Here is a 23166-nt window from a genome sequence, read left to right on the forward strand (position 1 = left end):
CCGTGCCATGTAAGAAAGCTAACGTTTAAGTTCCTTGCTCAGAACGTGAGAATATATGAAAGCTGGTGGTTCCTTTTAACATGAGTCTTCAATACTCCCAGTTAAGAAGTTTTAGGTTGTAGTTATTATAGGACTATTTCCCTTTGACTATTGGATGTTCTTATAGGCACTTTAGTATTGCCAGTGTAACAGTATAGCTTCCGTCCCTCTCCTCACCCCTACCTGGGCTCGAACCAGGAACACAATGACAACAGCCACCATCGAAGCAGCGTTACCCATTCAGAGCAAGGGGAACAACCACTCCAAAGTTCAGAGCGAGTGACGTTTGAAACGCTATTAGCGCGCGCTAACTAGATAGCCATTTCACTTCGGTTACACCAGCGTCATCTCGGGAGTTGATGGGCTTGAAGTCATAAACAGCGCAATGCTTGATGCACAACGAAGAGCTGCTGGCAAAACGCACGAAAGGGCTGTTTGAAAGAATGTTTACGCGCCATCCACCGCTCAGTCAGATACTTGTATGCTTGTATGCTCAGTCAGATTATATGCAACGCAGGACATGCTAGATAATATCTAGTAATATCATCAACCATGTGTAGTTAACTACTGATTATGATTGATTGTTTTTATAAGAAGTTTAATGCCAGCTAGCAACTTAACTTAGCTTACTGCATTTGCGTAACAGGCCTTGTGGGGTGCAACGAGAAAGAGGCAGGTCGTTATAGCGTTGGACTAGTTAACTGTAAGGTTGCAAGATTGGATCTCCTGAGCTGACAAGGTGAAAATGTGTCGTTCTGCCCCTGAACGAGGCAGTTAACCCACCATTCCTAGGCCGTCATTGAAAATAAGAATGTGTTCTTAACTGACTTGCCTAGTTAAATAAAGATTAAATAAAGGTGTAAAAAAAAAAAAATCTGCCAAATCGGTGCCCAAAAATACCGATTTCCAATTGTTATGAAAACTTGAAATCGTCCCTAATTAATCGGTCGACCTCTACTCTGCAGTCTCCACAGTATCAGTGTCGCTGGGTCTAGTGCTTTGTGGGGACCTGTTGGAGCGTAGGGAGTGATGGAGGAGGGAGCCATCTTGGTTTCATTTCAATAAGTGAGCAGCTTTCCACTTGGGCTTCCCTTCACAGCCACAGCTAGGGAAGACTGATGGGCCTCTCAGTTCAGGAGGAGACGGCGAGAGCAGGTGGGAGGAAAGGGAGAGGGTTCCATTTCACCCACTCACATAGAGGGAGAGTAGGACGGAAGGAGGGTTAGGGGGAGTGAAAGTAGGAGAGGGAGGGCTCCTATCGCTCACCCAGCCACTCCACATTTGACTGCCCCAAAGCAGGAATATATGGATTTGCCATAGCTAATAGGATATGGGGCACGATCTGCTGTACATTCTGATTATGGCAGGCATCTGACTGGAGAACCGACCAGGAGAGCGTGACCGTCGCTCTCCTCTGACTGCTGCCATGTCGGATGGTAACAGTTTAACCAACCAAGGGGAGACAGTACAATGACTTCTTCTAGGAGCTGAGGGAGTTTATTACATGGTATTCTCTCTCTCACTCACTCACCTGTATATATATATTTCTCTTTTTCTCCTCCAGACCTGCCCTTCCAGAGTGGTCCTGGTGCCCAGTATGAGAATCCCCACTGGGGAGCCTTACCACCAGCCACTGACCGCAGCAGCAGCACCACCAGTAGTAGCTGGGATCAAGTGATCATTGACAGGAGCGACACCGAGACCTGGCCCTCCATCAGTCGCAGCAGCGACAGCCGACCAGCGAATCCTTCAGAATGTGCCACAGCCGCTGACTGTACGAACCCAGAGACCAGCAGCAACATGAGCATAGCCGCGGGGGCTACTAGCCAGCAGGCCCACTACCCCTCTCTCAAAGCTAACGTCACTAACATGATGCAGCCTGGCGGTGGCCAGGGAGTTGGAGCCATCGGCAGCAGGGGCTGGGGCTCCGGATCAGGCCCCATCACCATGGGCCCCACTGAGGGAGCCAAACCCGACGGCCTAGGGCCCAATATGGGTCGTAGTGGAGGAGCACCCGGCTGGAACTCCCAGCCCAGTTTTAGCCTGAACCTGAACCCCAACGCCAACCCCTCGGCCTGGCCCGTGCTGGGGCAAGAGGGGGCTGGAGGTGGCCCCAACCCCGCCTCACTTCCTCCCAACAGCAGCCTGGGCAACAGTAGCCTGGGAGGGGAAGAGAACAACAGCAGCAGCACCTGGGGAGGCATGATGAGCCCTGACGCCCCGTCCTCCAATAAGAATGTGTCTTTCAGCAGCATGGAACATCCCAACCTTAACACTGACGGACAAAACAGCCACCACACTAAGCAGCCACTCAGCCCCATCCACGGCCTGCCCGGCTGGGGAGGCCAGTCCCCTACTGAGTCCTCCCAGCTCAACGGAGACGCAGGGAGCTCCGTCTGGGGCAACGGAGACACCAAGACTTCCGCTGACTCCAAAAACTCAGGCTGGGACTCGGCACCCTCTGGAGGCATGTCCGGCTGGGGCCACTCTGGCAGCGGAGGAGGCGGGAGTGGCAGTGGAGAAGGAGGCTGGGGAGAAGACTGGGGGAAGCCCTCCAGCGGTGGAGGCGAGGCCAAAGGAGGCTGGGATTCCTCAGATGGCCCAGCCCAGGACCAGCAGGTAAGCTCCTGGGGCCAGCCAACCCCGGCCCCGACTAGTGAGGGTAGCGGAAGCGGCGGCAGCGAGGGGCGCTCCCACCGCAGGGACAGGACCGGCAGCGAGGATGGAGGCCCCCCTCCCCTGCCTCGGCAGGACCTGGACCCCCGGGTGCTCTGCAACACAGGTTGGGGCCAGACGCCCGTCCGCCAGCACACCTCCTGGGAGATGGAGGAGCAGCGCGCCGCCAACGAGAGGAAAACCAGCGAGATGAGGGGAGGTGCTGGAGGGGACACATGGAAGGGCTCCAGCAGCCCCTCTTCCGGATCCCCACCGGACCCCCGGAACGGGGGAGCCAACCCCAACCTGGGACCATCTCAGAGGCCAGGCTCAGGGGGCTCCGGAGGCAAGAGCGAGGGCCCCTCCGGCTGGGGAGGCCCTCTACGCTCAGGCTGGGGGGAGCAGCCTGTCAACAAGGCCCCCAACGGTTCCGTCAGTGGTTGGGGGGAGCCCATGGCCCAAGGCCACAACACCACAAACAATGGCCCCAAGAGTGGAGTTCAATCCTGGGGCGTCCCTGAGGGGAAGTCCTCCCCTACCTGGGATGACGGGCCAACCAAGACCCAGCAGAACCAGTCCCAGAGCTGGGGAGAGGGTCCCAAGTCCTCCCACGGCTGGGGCTCCGGCCACGGAAGTGGCAGCCGTGGCTCCAATGGCTCCAACGGCTCCAATGGAGGAGAGTGGAGAGAACCGGCCGAGGTGAAGAAGAATGGATCCTCCAGCCACATGTGGGAAGGAGAAGGAGGAAATGGACGAGGAGGAGGAGGGTGGAAGGACAGCCCCAGAGGAGGTGGAGGAAATGGGGGCGGCTGGGCGTCAAAGCCTGCCCCTGCTGTTGGAGGTGGTGGCTGGGTGCAGACCCAGCATCCCAACAGCCCAGCACCAGGATGGGGCTCCAAGCCCCAGGAAAGCCCCAACGGCCCAGCACCAGGATGGGGCTCCAAGCCCCAGGAAAGCCCCAACAACCCGGCACCAGGATGGGGCTCCAAGCCCCAGGAAAGCCCCAACGGCCCAGCACAAGGATGGGGCTCCAAGCCCCAGGAAAGCCCCAACGGCTCAGCACCAGGATGGGGCTCCAAGCCCCAGGAAAGCCCCAACGGCTCAGCACCAGGATGGGGCTCCAAGCCCCAGGAAAGCCCCAACGGCTCAGCACCAGGATGGGGCTCCAAGCCCCAGGAAAGCACCAACGGCCCAGCACCAGGATGGGGCACCAAGCCCCAGGAAAGCCCCAACGGAAATAGTGGAGGTGTTGGAACAGGAGGAGGCAGCATGGGGTCCTGGGGCGGCCCTGCATCTGTAAGGCAGAGTTCCAACCCCGGCTGGGGCCCGGGGAGCTCCGGAGCCAAACCCGACCCAGCGATGGAGCCCACCGGCTGGGAGGAACCCTCTCCTCCCTCCATCCGCCGCAAGATGGAGATCGATGACGGAACGTCCACATGGGGAGACCCCAGCGCCTACAACAAGACCGTGAATATGTGGGACCGCAACAACCCCACTGGAGGTAACGGTAACCAAGGCAACGCCCCCACCCAGCCACTGACCAGCAAGAGCAACGGAAGCATGGCCGTCAACAACAGCCACAACCACTCCTCCGTCCCCCCTAGCAACAACAATCACCACCACATGAACCACCACCACCCGCACCACGGACAGCCCCCGCCACACAGCCAGCACCACGGCAACAACAATGGATCCCCCAACACCGCCGCCCCGCACCAGGGCAGTGGACCCCAGGGCAGACCACCTATGGCCAACCCAGGTAAGAAACTGACCCCACTCACTTTTCTGAAATGTCTGTAAAACTGGTTATCATGCACCGCTGTAATGTATTGTGGTATTAGCCCTGTGATTAACCTATACTGGAAAGACTGCAAGTGAGAGACTTATGTCTGAGGAAATATCCAACGTTCCAAGTATATATTTTGTCATTGAATATTGGTGCGATTCATCATTTTTTTTAAACAACAAATTGAGCGACATGGTTCAATTGTTTAAATTCCATTTTGTTTGGGGTTTTCTGTGAGCTCAATGTGCACATTGCACAGTTTCTTTAGATATCAAACGGATGACACCCGTTAGAGAGTTTGGTAATTACCTACAATGACCATAATCCATTATGTGCCTACTTGTCCTGTCTGTTTCTTTTACGCCTGCTACATAAGAGACTGAAGAATGAGTGATCGAGAGAGTTGCATAGCAAGGTCTCTCTACCTGTGTGATCTAAGTGATTGATAGCTGCTATTCAGCAGTCATTATAGTATACCTTTATTTACTTTGAAGAACTTCTAAAATAGTGTGTTTGTCAGACAGTATAGACAGCAGCTCTATAGAGATGAGATGATCACTTGGAATTAAAGTGAAATATTTGAGTAAAGTAATGTGAATGAAGGTTCATAAGCAGTTAATGGGCAGTCACTACCATCATGGGACTTTAATTAATTGTTTTATTCTATGTTGCAGCATTCAACCCACATAATGCATAGTGCATTTAAAGTTAAATTATTGGAATTGAAAATGTGTAGAAACCGAACCAACCTTAAAAAGCACTAATCGCTCAGCATTCTAGAGCATGCACAGTGCCATAGCTTTTCAAGGCACCCCACTGCAAAGACAAAGTGAAAGCAGACTGTGGCACTGTTCTTGCTGGAAGGTTATGGATGAGAGTGAGACCAGTGCCCCCTGCTGTTTATCTCTGTGTACAACCCCAGTAACCAGAGACTGATCAGCCAGGCTTGGCACACACTGCTCTGGTCTGCCTGCTCACAGTGCTCCTCGGTGGACTCAGCCAGCTCAGACAAGAGGGTCTGGGAGCTGGGCCAGGAGTTAAACAGTCACGGCCGTCCTCCTCTGCCTCTCGCCCTCTCTCTTGGCCGGACTCTTCTGTCGTAGGCTGAAAGCCCTCTGACTATATATAGCAGCATCATGGCACCGCATCAACCTATGCTTACGTCCAAAATGGCACCCTATTCCCTATATAGTGCACTACTTTTGGCCAGAGCCCAAAGGGCCTTGGTCAAAAGTAATGCACTATATAGGGAATAGGGTGCCATTTGGTACACAGCCATACTGCCCCTGATTAACATGTAACAACTTGGCTCACTGTTTTACAAGGAGGAAAAGCCTGAGGATTGAGAGTAGAACGGGGTGCAGTGCAAGTGAATGAATGGAAGCTAGCACACACTGTTCCTCAGTAGTTTTATGGTTCCATTTTCATCAGTAATGGAACCAGTTGGCTGGCAGTAAAACTAGACTGCCAGACTGCAACTGCTAACAATATGTCTGTTGATCACTGTTTGCTGGTCTTGTAAGTGAATATACTTGCAATAAAGTGACGCACACATCACTTTAAAGCATACATTTATAAATATGTCCTTCCCTCTCTTCTCCCAGGCTGGGGGGAGCTGCCCAGTGTCCAGCAGCCCAAGCCAGAGCTGGCATGGGGGGAACCCGCTGGCCCCTCTCCTGCAGTGGACAACGGCACCTCTGCCTGGGGCAAACCCCCCGGTGTTCCTGGAGGCTGGGGCGATGGGGGGCACGAGCCCAATGGACCCTACAGGAGGGGCAACAATGGACCCTCTGGACCTGCACCCTGCAAGCCAGGTTAGGACCACACGCCGTTGGTGTACAAACATGGTTAACACTCACTTACTCATCAGTAAATAAAAAATACTCTAGTGTTTGTAATCACCTGAAAGCTTCTGTTAAAGATTTGCTTTTCTAGATGTCTTGAAGAACACGGTGTCACTGCTGTTTCTGCTATTGCATGAATTTTTATACTAGAAGGCAGACAAGAAAAGGAGGGACTTGTGTGACAATACTGGCACCAAGTGGTTGCATTCCAATTGCACGCAAAGGGGTTGCCCTTGATCTTTGCAAGCATTCAAAAGTCAAATCAAAGTGTATTAGTCACATGGTACAGTGAAATGCTTGCTTGTCTACGTGCTAAGGTTAGACTACCAGTATACTGGTACAGCAGAAACACAGATACTAAGGTTAGCTTGATACTACTGTTTGGGCTCTACAGTCAGATTTCAATGAACCAGCTATATTACAACAAGGCACTTACTAAATCACTTTTACTTGGAATTCATATCCAGGACATTTACCCTGCACTGCTTCTCTTCCAGCCCCCAAATCTATGCAAGACGGCTGGGGAGGCGGGAGGGAGGAGGAGATGGGCATGTCTTCTGGCCAATGGGATGCTGACGCCGGAGACATGTGGAACAGCCCTACCTCCCAGGAGAGCAGCACCTCCTGTAACTCGTGGGGCCAGCCGCCCAAGAAGGGCCCGCCCAAGGGCAAGATGGGCAACCAGCCAGACGAAGCCTGGATCATGAACCGTCTCATCAAGCAGCTCACGGACATGGGCTTCCCGGTATGAATGTGATGTGTTTTGCAATGTCAGAATTAGACCTGGGTTCAAATACTATTTTATATATTTCAACTACTTTTGCTCCAGCCTCCTGGAGTGCCGGGGGGGGGGGGGGGGGGGGGGTTGTGTAAGGTTTTGGGATAATTATTTTGTCCTTTATACCAGGCAATTTCAGTCAAGCACAGATATGAAGTATTTGAAATGATTTGAAATTGTTTCAGAATCCACACATTTAAATGTATGTATCAAGCATGTAGTCGGTGTATTGTATAGTTGAAGTTGTCACTGACTGGGTGTCTCGTGTTGCCATTGTGTTACAGAGGGATCCTGCCGAGGAGGCTCTGAAGAGCAACGACATGAACCTGGACCAGGCCATGAGTAGGTTTTCCCTGTGTGTGTGTCTGACTGTGTGTGGGCGCACATCTACGTGTGTTTCTGCTTGTTGCTGTGTATGCGCATTCCATATTTATCTGACCTCTCTCCCAAGGCGCTTTGTTGGAGAAGAAGACTGAACTGGACAAGCGGGGCATGGGCATGTCGGACTACAACAACGGGATGAACAAGCCGTTGGGTTGTCGTCCCCAGGCCCTCTCCAAAGACCCCTCCTCGGACCGCAGCCCATTCCTAGACAAGGTACTTTATGAATGCCACTAGCATTGTATCAGGAATCGACAGCCGTCATGTCCAATGGAAAGACAGCTAGTGAAAGACATGTCCATTGACGAAGGATTAAACCACAAACGCACGTGCCTATGAATGGTGAAAATACAGGGGTCTTGTTTCCGTCCCACCTTTTCTTATTACCGCGATTGGGATTACGAGAAGTTGACAGTGTCCTTTGTAAAGCGTGCCATACACAAACAAAAGTGATTGATTTAACTGAAATGATTTACTGACTGACTGATCTCGTCTCCCCTCCTCCCTGGCTCCAGGACGGTGGTCTGTCAGACGACGCCCCCCCCTCACCGTTTCTGCCTTCTCCCGTCAGCCTGAAGCTCCCCCTGGTTAACAACCTTCAGCCTGGGCTGGCCCTGGGCTCCCCGGGGCTCAACATGCAGAACTTGAACAACAGACAGGTAAGGGGGGGGGGAACGCAACGCATGCGCTGCACCTCAGTCTCGTAATGAGGTAGCCCTTCCTACGATTAGTGTCACCCTCGGCTCTATTATGGCTAACGGTTAAGACGTTGGTTCAGGTCCCGTCTGTGACACACACACAAATAGATGTATACATAACCACAAACACATTTAGTGTAGATAAGTATACAGTAGCACATACACAACCACACACACACGTGCTTACATGACAATCTCTCACACACACACAATGAACCCATTGCCAGGAGCTGGAGAATAGAGGGGCCTCGATATGCGACACTAAAGGGAAAACACTTTGAACGTAGTTGAGAATTCCATTCAGCTCTCCACCACTCTCTCAAGGGTCGTTACGTCTGTAACCTTGCCTGCGGAGCCCATTGAAATGGCATAGTTTATGTATCATCAATTTTACAGAAAGGAGCTGCCATAGAAATATGAGTCCTTTTATAGAACATAAGAGTCCTTGAAAGCTCAACAAAGCACTGTAACTCTGTCATAACAGTATTGAATTGAACAACTTCTTGTCTGACATTGAACATAATTCTCTTTACATAAGTCCCATTTTCCTTTATTGGCATATTGCTGGAGGCATTTAAAGAGCACTATCATTTAATCACAATCACCATTTAATCCAACTGAATGCACTCCAAATGTGCCAGTTTCTCCAGTATTGGTCAGTGGTTCAATATGGTAGACCTTAGGTTTTCAACAATTTTCTTTCAAATGGACCCTGGATGATTTGGGTAGTGGTGGAGAAATAGCTTGTCTTTATTTGTGGTTTCTCTGAGACTGTGTGAGCCAGAGTTGTGTATTGTGAGGGACATCCTATTCATCGAATGTCTGGAGGGAATGAGTGGATTGAGTAATTGCTATGTCAACTCTTATTGACATTTAGTCATTTCCTCTCGTGTTTGTGTGTGTGTCTAGATGCAGAGTGGAATGTTGGGCAGTAGTGGAGCAGCACTATCCCGGGCCATGCAGCAGCCGCCTCCTCAGCCGTCAGTGCCGCCTCTCGGCTCCTCCCAGCCTAATCTACGCGCTCAAGTGCCTCAGTTTCTCACCCCTCAGGTACACACACACACTATGCCTCAGCCAAGTTTCTCTCCGTTCACACACACCTTTCACACACTTTTCTGTCCCCCAGCCCCAGGCTCTCTCCATGACTGCTTTACTCTGTTAAGATATTTTGAGATGTTCTGAACAACTGTCATCTGTCTCCTTGTCCTCCCCTCCAGGTTCAAGCACAGCTCTTGCAGTTTGCCGCAAAAAACATTGGTCTGAACCCTGCACTTTTAACCTCACCAATAAACCCTCAACAAATGACCCTGTTGTACCAACTTCAGCAACTGCAAATGGTGAGTACAAGCCAAAGGCCCCTGTCTGCATTAGAAACAGGGTTCGTACTCACCGAACCAGACAGAATGGGCCTGTCTGCATTAGAAACAGGGTTCGTACACCCAGAACCAGGCAGGATGGGCCTGTCTGCATTAGAAACAGGGTTTGTTCTAACCGAACCAGACCGGATGGGCCTGTCTGCATTAGAAACAGGGTTTGTACTCCCAGAACCAGGCAGGATGGGCCTGTCTCCATTAGAAACAGGGTTTGCTCTAACCGAACCAGACAGGATGGGCCTGTCTGCATTAGAAACAGGGTTCGTTCTAACTGAACCAGACAGGATGGGCTATTCTTATTGTATTTTTTATGGACACCCTCAGGGGTACCCCAGAGTCTTTTGGATAAGGTGATGACCCTTTCTCTCTTTCTCTTCGTTTCCCTCTGCCTTTCGCTCTCTTGCATTGACTCTTTCCGTCTTTCTTTCTCTCTGTTTCTAGGCGTACCAGCGTTTACAAATCCAGCAGCAGATGATGCAAGCTCAGCGCAACGTCTCGGGCCCCATCAGACAACAAGAGCAGCAAGTAAGAGGCCCCTGTTTCAACCCCTATACTTTCTCATCACTGTGTGACCCTCTGGGTCGTTCCATTTGATTACAATCACTTTTTGATTTTGAACTAAACTTTCCATACATATTTGCCCATGGTAGAAGTGGTCAGAAAGTGAGAAGATGGAGGTGCTCAGTTGACCCATTTTGCATACCCTACCTACATCCATGTCTTCATCACTGGAAAAGATAAACCGTTGAGCGTGATATCATTTAAAAGCTTACGAACTATTTTATAATTTCAAGAGAAAATGTCAAGTATAAAAAAAATTACATCCTTTAACGTTGTTTATCTAAAACCTCATAACCTCGATTGATTATATATTTTAATTTAGTTTTTGTTTTTGCATTTCGGGCATATGTGTTGTAGCTTAGACCCGATTTGACGTCATCTGAGTTTTTTTTGTTTTTTTTTGTGCTCGCAATCGATTGAGACAGCATATGCTCTTGAAATCAAGGTGTGTCATTTCAATCCTAGAAACAGAATGGGCATAACCCTTCAAACCGGTGCAATTTATCTGGTATATCATTGACATTTGAATTGAAATGTTTACTTCCAATTGCTCCGACAAAGATGGCCGCTGGTCCACCCACCATTAAATGTCAACATAAAACAAATAATAGAACAGACATTTATCTCTGTTTCCTATGTATAATGTAAAACAACTGATATTCCCATTCAAGTCAACATTCTGATGTGTGGACCTGCTACCATTTTGAAAGTTGACATTTTTAAATGTATTCCCATTTCAGAACATCCACCCTCTGTTGAAGAGCATGGTGTCTCAACCAATGGCAGGCACAACAAACACCAAAGATAATATCAAAATCGGGTCTAAGCTACAACATCTGCAAAAATAATCAGCGTGCACAGTTTTTGATCATTGACAAAGTTAAAAATGACGATTTAAAGAATCTATAGATATGTGCTATAAATTGTATTGTTTACGATGAGTGTTGAACTAGACCGGATATGCTGATTTAAAGTTGCGTGTGAGTCAGGGGAAATGTGTTTGTCAAAAGCACCTCCAGTTGCTCAAACTTGCTATTTCTCTAGAATGTATGGAGAAGTGGTTACAGAAGTTGGTTGCTTGTGTGGTTGGATCCTTTTCTTCTTCTTTTTTCTTGCAAATTGAGAACTTCTGTAAAATAATCTGAAGACACTAAAGCAGGGATTCCCAAACCCTTTTGGCACGTGACCCCATTTTGATATCTGAAAGTTCTCGCGACCCCAACCATGTGATTAACAGCCAATGTTTACTTTTTTAAACTGGGGCCATGGCAGTCAATTGCGAAACATTCTGACAGTATTTCTGTTTTGTATTCTCAACTCACCATCACATACTTTTAATGTGGGGCTATGAGTCAATTACAAGTGAGTCTGACATAAGATCAATTATGTCACCACCAATAATGACATGGGTGTGCTTGATGCATGTCGCATCTGCGCTTCTCAAAGTCGAGGGGTGTGGTCCACAGTGCGCACCTCATCTCTCCTGTCACATCCAACCTGGATCAATATTTGTTTTTAACGCAGATGAACGCACTGAATCGGCGTACTATGAGTTTTAATTCTTGGAGGGAGACGACACGGTATTCCTTTTGAGTCAGGAACCAAAACTCCTCAATAGTGACCCGTGAATGCGTTGTCTGCAACATACGGTCACATCGACTGCGACGAGACGGCCTATAGGGGGGGAAGTCAGAGACCTGGCCGGGTGGTGCCAGAATAACATCCCTCAACGTGATCAAGACAACGGAGATGATTGTGGACTACAGGAAAAGGAGGACCAAGCACGCCCTCATTCTCATCGACAGGGCTGTAGTGGAGCAGGTTGAGAGCTTCAGGTTCAAACAAACTATCATGGTCCAAACACACCAAGACAGTTGTGAAGAGGGCACGACAAAGCCTATTCCCCTTCAGGAAACTAAAAAGATTTGGCATGGGTCCTGAGATCCTAAAAAGGTTCTACAGCTGCAACATCGACAGCATCCTGACTGGTTGCATCACTGCCTGGTATGGCAATTGCTCAGCCTCTGACCGCAAGGCACTACAAATCAAATCAAATGTATTTATATAGCCCTTCGTACATCAGCTGATATGTCAAAGTGCTGTACAGAAACCTAGCCTAAAACCCCAAACAGCAAGCAATGCAGGTGTAGAAGTACGGTGGCTAGGAAAAACTCCCCAGAAAGGCCAAAACCTAGGAAGAAACCTAGAGAGGAACCAGGCTATGAGGGGTGGCCAGTCCTCTTCTGGCTGTGCCTGGTGGAGATTATAACAGAACATGGCCAAGATGTTCAAATGTTCATAAATGACCAGCATGGTCAAATAATAATAATCACAGTAGTTGTCGAGGGTGCAGCAAGTCAGCACCTCAGGAGTAAATGTCAGTTGGCTTTTCATAGCTGATCATTAAGAGTATCTCTACCACTCCTGCTGTCTCTAGAGTTGAAAACAGCAGGTCTGGGACAGGTAGTTTAAACTGGAGCAGCAGCACTACAGAGGGTAGTGAGTACGGCCCAGTACATCACCGGGGCTAAGCTGCCTGCCATCCAGGACCTCTACACCAGGTGGTGTCAGAGGAAGGCCCTAAAAATTGTCAAAGACCCCAGCCACCCCAGTCATAGACTGTTCTCTCTACTACCGCATGGCAAGCGGTACCGGAGTGCCAAGTCTAGGACAAAAAGGTTTCTCAACCGTTTTTACCCCCAAGCCATAAGTCTCCTGAATAGGTAATCTAATGGCTACCCGGATGTGTGCCCCCCAACCCATCTTTTTACGCTGCTGCTACTCTCTGTTTATCATATATGCATAGTCACTTTAGCCATATCTACATGTACATACTACCTCAATCAGCCTGACTAACCGGTGTCTGTATGTAGCCTCGCTACTTTTATAGCCTCGCTACTGTTTTTCACTGTCTTTTTACTGTTGTTTTTATTTCTTTACCTATTGTTCACCTAATACCTTTTTTGTGCTATTGGTTAGAGCCTGTAAGTAAGCATTGTATTCAGCGCACGTGACAAAACAGAATTTGATTTGACATCGCAGCTCGGTCAGCTGTTCCATTTCACTTACCGACCCATCAACTGATCCAGGATCACAAACGGATTTCGCTGATTTGGTCACTCATCTGTATCCTTTTTCCCCTATTTGCCCTGCATGATTGCTTTCAGTTTCCCAAATATGTCTGGTACATAGGCAAGGAGACATGTTTCATTTTCAGTTAAGTATGTTTGTTTGTTTTTGTTTTTTTACATCCATTGCCTATGACACTTACTCTCAATTTAAAAAATATAAATTTCCCACACTCCCCCTCGATAACCACCAAGCCTCGGTTTGAAATGGAACATTGTCATGCTCTGATCCCATATCGCCGTAAAAGTTTGGGAACAGGCGTGCGCGATGTAGTTTACAGTCGAAGTTACCTGCTGCGTATCTGAGTTCTGCGCTCTTGCTGCCAGTTGCTTTCGGTGTACCTATTATACCTCAGCGGGTGTATCATACAATGCGTCCATATGGTAGAGGGAGACTCATTCATAACTAGAGTGGAATCAGTTTTTCATCAATATAGCCACGCGGAACATCACCTGTGCTGTTTCATGCTCGGGAATCGTGAGACAGAACAATATGTCCTCGTGTATAGCATCCCCTGACAAAAGTCAATGCACCTCGGCCCTCAAAGCTAACGTCCATTTGGAGAGAATAAAGTGGAGAGTTTGAGTCTTTCAGTCAGTTTCCTCTTGATTGCTAACTATAGCATCAATTCAGTGTTATCCATTTTCATAGACCCCTAGTTTGGGAACCGCCTGCACTAAAGGCAGCCTTTTCCCACCAGATAAGTGACTGTTGATGAGGTGCTGATTGTAGGAGTCATGCCACGGTCTGTTGGTCTTGGTCATTGTAACCTTATGCCCTCACTCTTTCTCTCTCCTTTGTCCCCCTCTTTCTCCTGTTCTGTTTCTTTCTCAACACCCCCCCCCCAGGTTGCACGTACAATCAATAACATGCAGCAGCAGATCCAACAGCACCAGCGTCAGCTGTACCAGGCCCTGCTGATGAAGCAGCAGCCCCCCGGCTCCCACTCCGGCCTGCACCCCGGCCAAGGCAAATCAGCCCTGGACTCGTTCCCAGGCCACCCCCAGGCACCGGGCCTCTCCGACCTGCACACCAAAGAGCCGCAGTCTTCTCCCAACTCCTACAGCCCCTACCCCCTCTGTGAGTCCAGCACTCACACTGTCATTCACACACGCACTCCTTCAGCCCCTACGCTCTCTCTACATCTCTCACAAACAAGCTGTTTGTATAACTAGTAAGCCTTAAATACGTCAGTATAAGTCCCTGCAATGTCTTTTATCTATCTGGTTTGTATTGAGCTGTGTATTCAATGTTAGATGTTTTCTCTCTCTTAGCTGGACTCAATCCAAACATGAATGTAAACTGCATGGAGGTGGGGGGCCTGTCCATGAAGGAGCCTCCCCAGCCCCAGTCCCGTCTGTCCCAGTGGACCCACTCCAACTCCATGGACAGCCTCTCTGGAAACTCCTCCCACATGGAGCCCAACCTCAATAAGCACGGTAGGAGGAACATTAGGAACTTTGAAGTCTCATTTAAATTCTGTTGTTCCCTCGGGGGGGGGGCAAATAAATAAACAAATACACGCTGTCAAACAAGAAATCAATCTATTAGTCATCTCGGTAGAAAAATGGGGTTTTCTGCTCACTTAGTCGATTTTCTTCCCCAACATAGTGACTTATTTGACTCGCTCTGAATAACATTAACGTATTTCACACCAACTCTCTCACCAGCCAACAGACATTCTCTGGGTTTCTTTCACACGGTTTTGCATTCACAACACACGTTAACACTGGAAATTGAACGTGTGAGCCACAAACACCACCTCCCCTAACCTCTCCCACTGTGGCGCGAGCAACAAGCTGCTGTTCTGCCCTTATAGTAATCAACTTGTACCAGTAAACAGGGGTTGTTATTACTCAAAGGCTTTTGTATGTTTCCACATATCTCAGTGATGAAACGGTGTGAGAAATCTCAACTGGAAGTATTCAGTATGAAATCAATGGTTTCTCTTTAGTGTCTGACATTTAAAATGACTTTTTAAATCCATTTCTATTTCTCAAGTGATGTCTCACGTTGATATTCATCTGGATGTATCCTTGCGACCCAGTGTTCAGTGTTTTGCCCTCCATACTCCACTAAGAGCAACACTGACAACCACTCTTACTTTGCCATGTTTTTAAGCCTTTATGATTGAGACATCTATATACATTACCAGTCAAAAGTATGGAAACACCTACTCATTCAAGGGTTTTTCTTAATTTTTACTATTTTCTACATGGAATCAAGTAGCAACAAAGTGTTACAAATCAATATATTTGAGATTGTTGAGAGTACCCACCCTTTGCCTTGATGACAACTTTGCACACGCTTGGCATTCTCTCAACCAGCTTCACCTGGAATGCTTTTGCAACAGTCTTGAAGGAGTTCCCACATGCTGAGCAGTTGTTGGCTGCTTTTCTTTCACTCTGCGGTCCAACTCATCCCAAACCATCTCAATTGAGTTGAGGTCAGGTCATCTGATGCAGCACTGCATCATTCTCCTCCTTGGTCAAATGGCCCTTACACAGCCTGGAGGTGTGTTGTCATTGTAGTAGGTAGAATGACGCCGGGGTGATGGTTTTACGTGCTCCTAACCAACTGTGCTATTGTGATCTGTTTTTTTTTTTTCATTTAACTTACCTATTTTTTACATAATGTTGCTGCTATCATCTCTTATGACCGGAAAATAACTTCTGGACATCATAACAGCTATTACTCACATCGAACTGTAAGAAGCTGTATTCTTTAACATGTCCGATGCAAAGGATATACTGCTTTCTCGGCAGCAGGCCCAAATCCCTGTCATTTGCACGAAGAAAAGCCTGAGAAAAGGGGGAGGCGTTCCGGCAGCCTTCTGAGAATTCATAAGCGAGTGAGCAAACCCCCACTGCCATCCCGTTCTATTGGCCAACGTGCAATCATTGGAAAATAAAATCGATGACCTACGATCAACATTATCCTACCAACGGGACAGTAAAAACTAATGTTTCATTGAGTCGTGGCTGAACGACGACATGGATAATATAGAGCTGGCGGGATTTTGCATGCACCGGTAGGACAAGAAGCTACCTCTGGTAAGACGAGGGGTGGGTGGGTGGGTGTGCCTTTGTCAATAACAGCTGTTGCGCGATGTCTAATATTTAAGCCTCAGGGTATTGCTCGCCTGAGGTAGGGTATTGCTCGCCTAAGGTAGCGTACTTTATGATAAGCTGTAGACAACACTGTTAGGTTCTTACTTTTCAGAGTAAATAACTCACGGACACTAGAGAAGCTTAACCAAGTTTAATTCTTCCCAAAGGGTCGACACAGCTGTATTCAGAAAAAAGACATGGCTTCCCCCGTGGTGGTATTCATACCCCACTTTGGGTGGAGTCTCTTCCTTATCTCTAAACATTGCATCCTTCCTGCTAAGCAGGGAACTAAGTGATATGAGCCTTCAACGGTTTCTCCCCTTATTGGTACTGTCACATGTGATTGTTTTCCCTGTACTCAGCCCCTCCTAAGCTTTATTATGGCATACCTCATGTCTCTTGTGTAAATAATGTTCCTATAACAATGTTCAAAGTTTACTCCAGACTACCAACACTATCTACCAAGAGTTCCCATCTATATTATTCCTAGCCGTCTATTTAACAACACAAAACTAAGCTGGCACTAAGACCGCTCTCAACCAACTGTATAAGGCAATAAGCAAACAAGAAAATGCTCATCCAGAAGCGGCGCTCCTTGTGGCCAAGGACTTTAATGCAGGCAAACTTAAATGTCACGTGCAACCAGAGGGGGAAAAACAACCACCTTTACTCCACACACAGAGGTGGATACAAAGCTCTACCCCGCCCTCCCATTTGGCAAATCTGACCATAATTCTATCCTTCGGTTTATAAACAGAAACTAAAGCAGGAAGTACCAGTGACTCGCTCAATACGGAAGTGGTCAGATGACGCTGATGCTACGCTATAGGACTGCTTTGCTAGCACAGACTGGAATCGTTCCGGGATTCATCCAATGGCATTGAGGAGTACACCACCTCAGTCATCTGCTTTATCAATAAGTGCATTGACGACGTCGTCCCCACAGTTGACCGTACGTACATCCCAACCAGAAGCCATGAATTACAGGCAACAGATGAGCTAAATGCCTACTTATGCTCGCTTCGAGGGAAGTAACACTGAAGTATGCATGAGAGCACCAGCTGTTCTGGACGACTGTGTGATAACACTCTCGGTAGCCGATGTGAGCAAGACCTTTAAACAGGTCATTTTCACAAAAAACGCGGAGCCAGACGGATTACCAGGACGCGTACTCAAAACATGCGTGGACCAACTGGCAAGTTCACTGCCATTTTCAACCTCTCCCTGACAGTCTGTAATACCTACATGTTTCAAGCAGACCACCATAGTCCCTGTGCCCATGGAAGTGAAGGTAACCTGCCTAAATAATTACCGCCCCGTAGCACTCACGTCGTTAGCCATGAAGTGCTTTGAAAGGCTGGTCATGGCTCACATCAACAGCATCCTCCCGGATACCCTAGACCCACTCCAATTTACATACCGCCCCAACAGATCCACAGATGACGCAATCTCAATTGCACTCCACACTGCCCTTTCCCACCTGGACTAAAGGAACACCTATGTGAGAGTGCTGTTAATTGACTACAGCTCAGCGTTCAACACCATGGTGCCCACAAAGCTCATCACTAAGCTAAGGACCCTGGGACTAAGCCCATCCCTCTGCAACTGGATCCTGGACTTCCTGATGGACACATTTTCCCCCTCAAGATTTGGCATGGGTCCCCAGATCCTTAGTTTTACAGCTGCACCATCGAGCGCATTCTGACCGGTTGCGTCACTGCCTGGTATGGCAACTGCTCGGCATCTGACCATAAGTCGTTACAGAGGATAGTGTGTATGGCGCAGTACATAACTGGGGCCAAGCTTCCTGCCATCCAGGATAGAGGTCGACCGATTATGATTTTTCAACACCGATATCGATTTATTGGAGGACCAAAAAAAGCTGATGCTGAATTATTATTTTTATATATTTTTAAATGTATTTATTTGTAATGACAACTACAACAATACTGAATGAACATTTTTATTTTAACTTAATATAATACATCAATAAAATTCATTTAGTTTCAAATAATTAATGAATCATTTAGTTTAAATCATGCCAAAACAAAGTGTTGGAGAAGAAAGTAAAAGTGCCATATGTGCCATGTAAAAAAGCTAACGTTTAAGTTCCTTGCTCAGAACATGAGAACGCTGGTGGTTCCTTTTAACGTGAGTCTTAATATTCCCAAGAAAGAAGTTTTAGGTTGTAGTCATTACAGGACTGTCTCTCTATACCATTTGTATTTCATATACCTTTGACGAATTGGATGTTCTAATAGGTACTTTAGTATTGCCAGCCTAATCTCGGGAGTTGATGGGCTTGAAGTCATTAACAGCGCAATGCTTGAAGCATTGCGAAGAGCTGCTGGCAAACGCAGGAAAGTGCTGTTTGAATGAATGCTTACGAGCCTGCTGCTGCCTACCACCGCTCAGTCACCGCTCACTGTTCTATCAAATCATAGACTTAATTATAATATAATAAAACACAGAAATACGAGCCGTGGGTCATTATGGTCAAATCTGAAAACTATCATTTCGAAAACGTTTTTTCTTTCAGGTGGCATCCATAAGTCTAAACATTGCCGTTACATTGCACAACCTTCAATGTTATGTCATAATTATGTACAATTCTGGCAAATTAGTTCGCAACGAGCCAGGCGGCCCAAACTGTTGCATATACCCTGACTCTGCGTGCAATGAACGCAAGAGAAGTGACACAATTTGCCTGCTAACATGAATTTCTTTCAACTAAATATGCAGGTTTAAAAATATACACTGCTCAAAAAAATAAAGGGAACACTAAAATAACACATCCTAGATCTGAATGAATGAATTAAATATTCTTATTAAATACTTTTTTCTTTACATAGTTGAATGTGCTGACAACAAAATCACACAAAAATGATCAATGGAAATCAAATTTATCAACCCATGGAGGTCTGGATTTGGAGTCACACTCAAAATTAAAATGGAAAACCACACTACAGGCTGATCCAACTTTGATGTAATGTCCTTAAAACAAGTCAAAATGAGGCTCAGTAGTGTGTGTGGCCTCCACGTGCCTGTATGACCTCCCTACAACGCCTCGGCATGCTCCTGATGAGGTAGTGGATGGTCTCCTGAGGGATCTCCTCCCAGACCTGGACTAAAGCATCCGCCAACTCCTGGACAGTCTGTGGAGCAACGTGGCGTTGGTGGATAGAGCGAGACATGATGTCCCAGATGTGCTCAATTGGATTCAGGTCTGGGGAACGGGCGGGCCAGTCCATAGCATCAATGCTTTCCTCTTGCAGGAACTGCTGACACACTCCAGCCACATGAGGTCTAGCATTGTCTTGCATTAGGAGGAACCCAGGGCCAACCGCACCAGCATATGGTCTCACAAGGGGTCTGAGGATCTCATCTCGGTACCTAATGGCAGTCAGGCTACCTCTGGCGAGCATATAGAGGGCTGTGCGGCCCCCCAAAGAAATGCCACCCCACACCATGACTGACCCACCGCCAAACCGGTCACGCTGGAGGATGTTGCAGGCAGCAGAATGTTCTCCACGGTGTCTCCAGACTGTCACGTCTGTCACATGTGCTCAGTGTAAACCTGCTTTCATCTGTGAAGAGCACAGGGCGCCAGTGGCGAATTTGCCAATCTTGGTGTTCTCTGGCAAATGCCAAACGTCCTGCACGGTGTTGGGCTGTAAGCACAACCCCCACCTGTGGATGTCGGGCCCTCATACCACCCTCATGGAGTCTGTTTCTGACCGTTTGAGCAGACACATGCACATTTGTGGCCTGCTGGAGGTCATTTAGCAGGGCTCTGGCAGTGCTCCTCCTGCTGCTCCTCGCACAAATGCGGAGGTAGCGGTCCTGCTGCTGGGTTGTTGCCCTCCTACGGCCTCCTCCACGTCTCCTGATGTACTGGCCTGTCTCCTGGTAGCGCCGCCATGCTCTGGACACTACGCTGACAGACACAGCAAACCTTCTTGCCACAGTTGGCATTGATGTGCCATCCTGGATGAGCTGCACTACCTGAGCCAATTATGTGGGTTGTAGACTCCGTCTCATGCTACCACTAGAGTGAAAGCACCGCCAGCATTCAAAAGTGACCAAAACATCAGCCAGGAAGCATAGGAACTGAGAAGTGGTCTGCAGAACCACTCCTTTATTGGGTGTGTCTTGCTAATTGACTATAATTTCCACCTGTTGTCTATTCCATTTGCACAACAGCATGTGAAATTCATTGTCAATCAGTGTTGCTTCCTAAGTGGACAGAAGTGTGATTGACTTGGAGTTACATTGTTTAAGTGTTCCCTTTATTTTTTTGAGCAGTGTATATACTTCTGTGTATTACTTTTAAGAAAAGCATTGTTTATGGTTAGGTACATTCGTGCAACGATTGTGCTTTTTTCACAAATGCGCTTTTGTTAAATCATCCCCCGTTTGACGAAGTTGTCTGTCTTTGTTAGGAAGAAATGGTCTTCAGTTTGCAACGAGTCAGGCGGCTCAAACAGCTGCATATACCCTGACTCTGTTGCACAGAACTCAAGAGAAGTGATAATTTCCCTAGTTAAAATAAATTAATGTTAGCAGGCAATATTAACTAAATATGCAGGTTTAAAAAATATACTTGTGTATTGATTTTAAGAAAGGCATTGATGTTTGGTTAGGTACACATTGGAGCAACGACAGTGCTTTTTTTCACGAATGCGCTTGTTAAATCACCCGTTTGGCGAAGTAGGCGTGAAGTGATTCAATGATAAATTAACAGACACCACATCGATGTATATGCAACGGAGGACAAGCTAGATAACTACACATGGTTGAAGATATTACTAGTTTATGTAGTGATTATGTTAAGAGTGATTGTTTTTTATAAGATACGTTTATTGCTAGCTTGCACCTTAACTTGGCTCCTTGCTGCACTCGCATAACAGGTAGTCAGCCTGCCACGCAGTCTCTTGTGGAGTGCAATGTAATCGGCCATGATCGGTGTCCAAAAATGCTGATTACCGATTGTTATGAAAACTTGAAAATCGGCCTAATTAATCGGTCGACCTCTAATCCAGGACCAATATACTAGACAATGTCAGAGGAAAGCCCCAAAAATTGTCAGATTCCAGCCACCCTAGTCAGACTGTTTTCTCTGCAATCGTTACTGGAGCGCCAAGTCTAGGTCCAAAAGGCTCCTTAACAGCTTCTACCCCCAAGCTATAGGACTACTGAACAATTAATCAATGGCCATCAGACTATTTACATTGACCCCCCCCCCCCCATTTGTTTAGTACACTGTTGCTTGTGTTTATTATTATTATTAGTCAATTCACCCTTACCTACATGTACAAACTACCTCGACGAACCTGTACCCCTGCACATTGACTCAGTACCAGTACACCCTGTATATAGCCGTTCTGTTACTTTTTGGGGGGATAAAAATCTTAACTCTTTCTTGACATAATTGTTGTATTTGGCGCATGTGACAAAGTTTGATTTTGATTTGTCCTGTTGAAAAACAAGTGATAGCCCCACTAAGGACAAACCAGGTAGGATGGTGTATCGCCGCAGAATACGGTGGTAGCCATGCTGGTTAAGTGTGATTGAATTCTAAATAATTCAGTGTCGCCAGCAAAGCACCATCACACCACCACCTCCATGCTTCACGGTGAGAACCACACTTGCGGAGATCATCCATTCAGCTAATCTGCGACTCACAAAGACAGTGGTTGGAACCAAAAATCTCAAATTTGGACTCAACAGACCAAAGGACACATTTCCACCAGTCTAATGTCCATTGCTCGTGTTTCTTCGTCCAAGCAAGTCTTCTTCTGATTGATTTCCTTTAGTAGTGGTTTCTTTGCAGCACTTCAACCATGAAGGCCTGATTCACAGTCTCCTCTGAACAGTTGTCTGTTACTTGAACTTTGACGCATTTATTTGGGCTACAATTTTAATGTACATTTTTTTGTCCCTATTCCTCCCCTATTTCTTGGTATCCAATTGGTAGCTTAGTCTGGTCCTATCGCTGCAACTCCCGTACGGACTCGGGAGAGGCGAAGGTCGAGAGCTGTGCGTCCTCCGAAACACGTCCCAGCCATGTCGCACTGCTTCTTGACACAATGCCCGCTTAACCCGGAGGCCAGCCGCACCAATGTGTCGGGGGAAAAAACGTACACCTGGCGACCGTGTCAGCGTGCATGCTCTGGCCCGCCACAGGAGTTGTTATAGGACAAGGACTTCCCGGCCAGCCAGACCCTCCCCTAACCTAGATGACGCTGGGCCAATTGTGTGCCGCCCCATGGGTCTCCCGGACGTGGCCGTCTGCGACAGAGCCTGGACTCGAACCAGGATCTCTAGTGGCACAGCTAGCACTGCGATGTAGTGCCTTGGTGGACTGTAATTTCTGAGGCTGGTAACTAATGAACTTATCCTTAGCAGCAGAGGTAACTCTGGGTCTTCCTTCTGTATACCACCCCTACTTTGTCACAACACAACTGATTGGCTGAAACGCATTAAGAGCGCAAATTAATAAGGCACACCTGTTGATGTGTCCAAACTTTTGACTAGTACTGTATGCATTTTAAATGTCTGTCGACTGAATTAATGAGTTCCTTTGACTTGACCCTTTGTCCTAGGTGCCATATCTGCTGCTTCTAACCTGGGCCCCTCCGGAAAGCCCCCCCACATGGATGACTCCTACAGCCCATACAGTATGATGGGTGGGTCTGAGTCTCCCACCTCCCCCCTGGTTCCCCCTGACAGCTGGGGCCAGGGACCAGGAAAGAGCCCCAAGGATCAGATCACCAATGGAACGAATATCAACTGGCCCCCAGGTTGGTAGA

The 23166-nt window shown here is 47.7% G+C and overlaps 1 protein-coding gene across 5 annotated transcripts in view; it reads left to right on the plus strand.

Annotated features, from left to right (window-relative positions):
• The window catches only part of LOC139424558 (trinucleotide repeat-containing gene 6C protein-like), a 65475-nt gene that overhangs the window by 34977 nt on the left and 7332 nt on the right, over positions 1–23166 (plus strand). For 3 of the 5 annotated variants that reach the window (XM_071176527.1, XM_071176525.1, XM_071176529.1), the window contains 12 exons: positions 1604–4453; positions 6085–6294; positions 6792–7069; positions 7387–7444; positions 7554–7699; positions 7999–8142; positions 9091–9231; positions 9399–9518; positions 9996–10079; positions 14093–14324; positions 14519–14683; positions 22960–23157. In XM_071176527.1, coding sequence (XP_071032628.1) covers positions 1604–4453; positions 6085–6294; positions 6792–7069; positions 7387–7444; positions 7554–7699; positions 7999–8142; positions 9091–9231; positions 9399–9518; positions 9996–10079; positions 14093–14324; positions 14519–14683; positions 22960–23157 — 4626 coding nt within the window. The remainder of the gene's footprint in view (positions 1–1603; positions 4454–6084; positions 6295–6791; positions 7070–7386; positions 7445–7553; positions 7700–7998; positions 8143–9090; positions 9232–9398; positions 9519–9995; positions 10080–14092; positions 14325–14518; positions 14684–22959; positions 23158–23166) is intronic. The other 2 variants (XM_071176528.1, XM_071176526.1) reach the window with 1 other exon arrangement.

The sequence above is a fragment of the Oncorhynchus clarkii genome, chromosome 13, assembly GCF_045791955.1.
Source record: "Oncorhynchus clarkii lewisi isolate Uvic-CL-2024 chromosome 13, UVic_Ocla_1.0, whole genome shotgun sequence".
NCBI classification, from domain to species: Eukaryota; Metazoa; Chordata; class Actinopteri; order Salmoniformes; family Salmonidae; genus Oncorhynchus; species Oncorhynchus clarkii.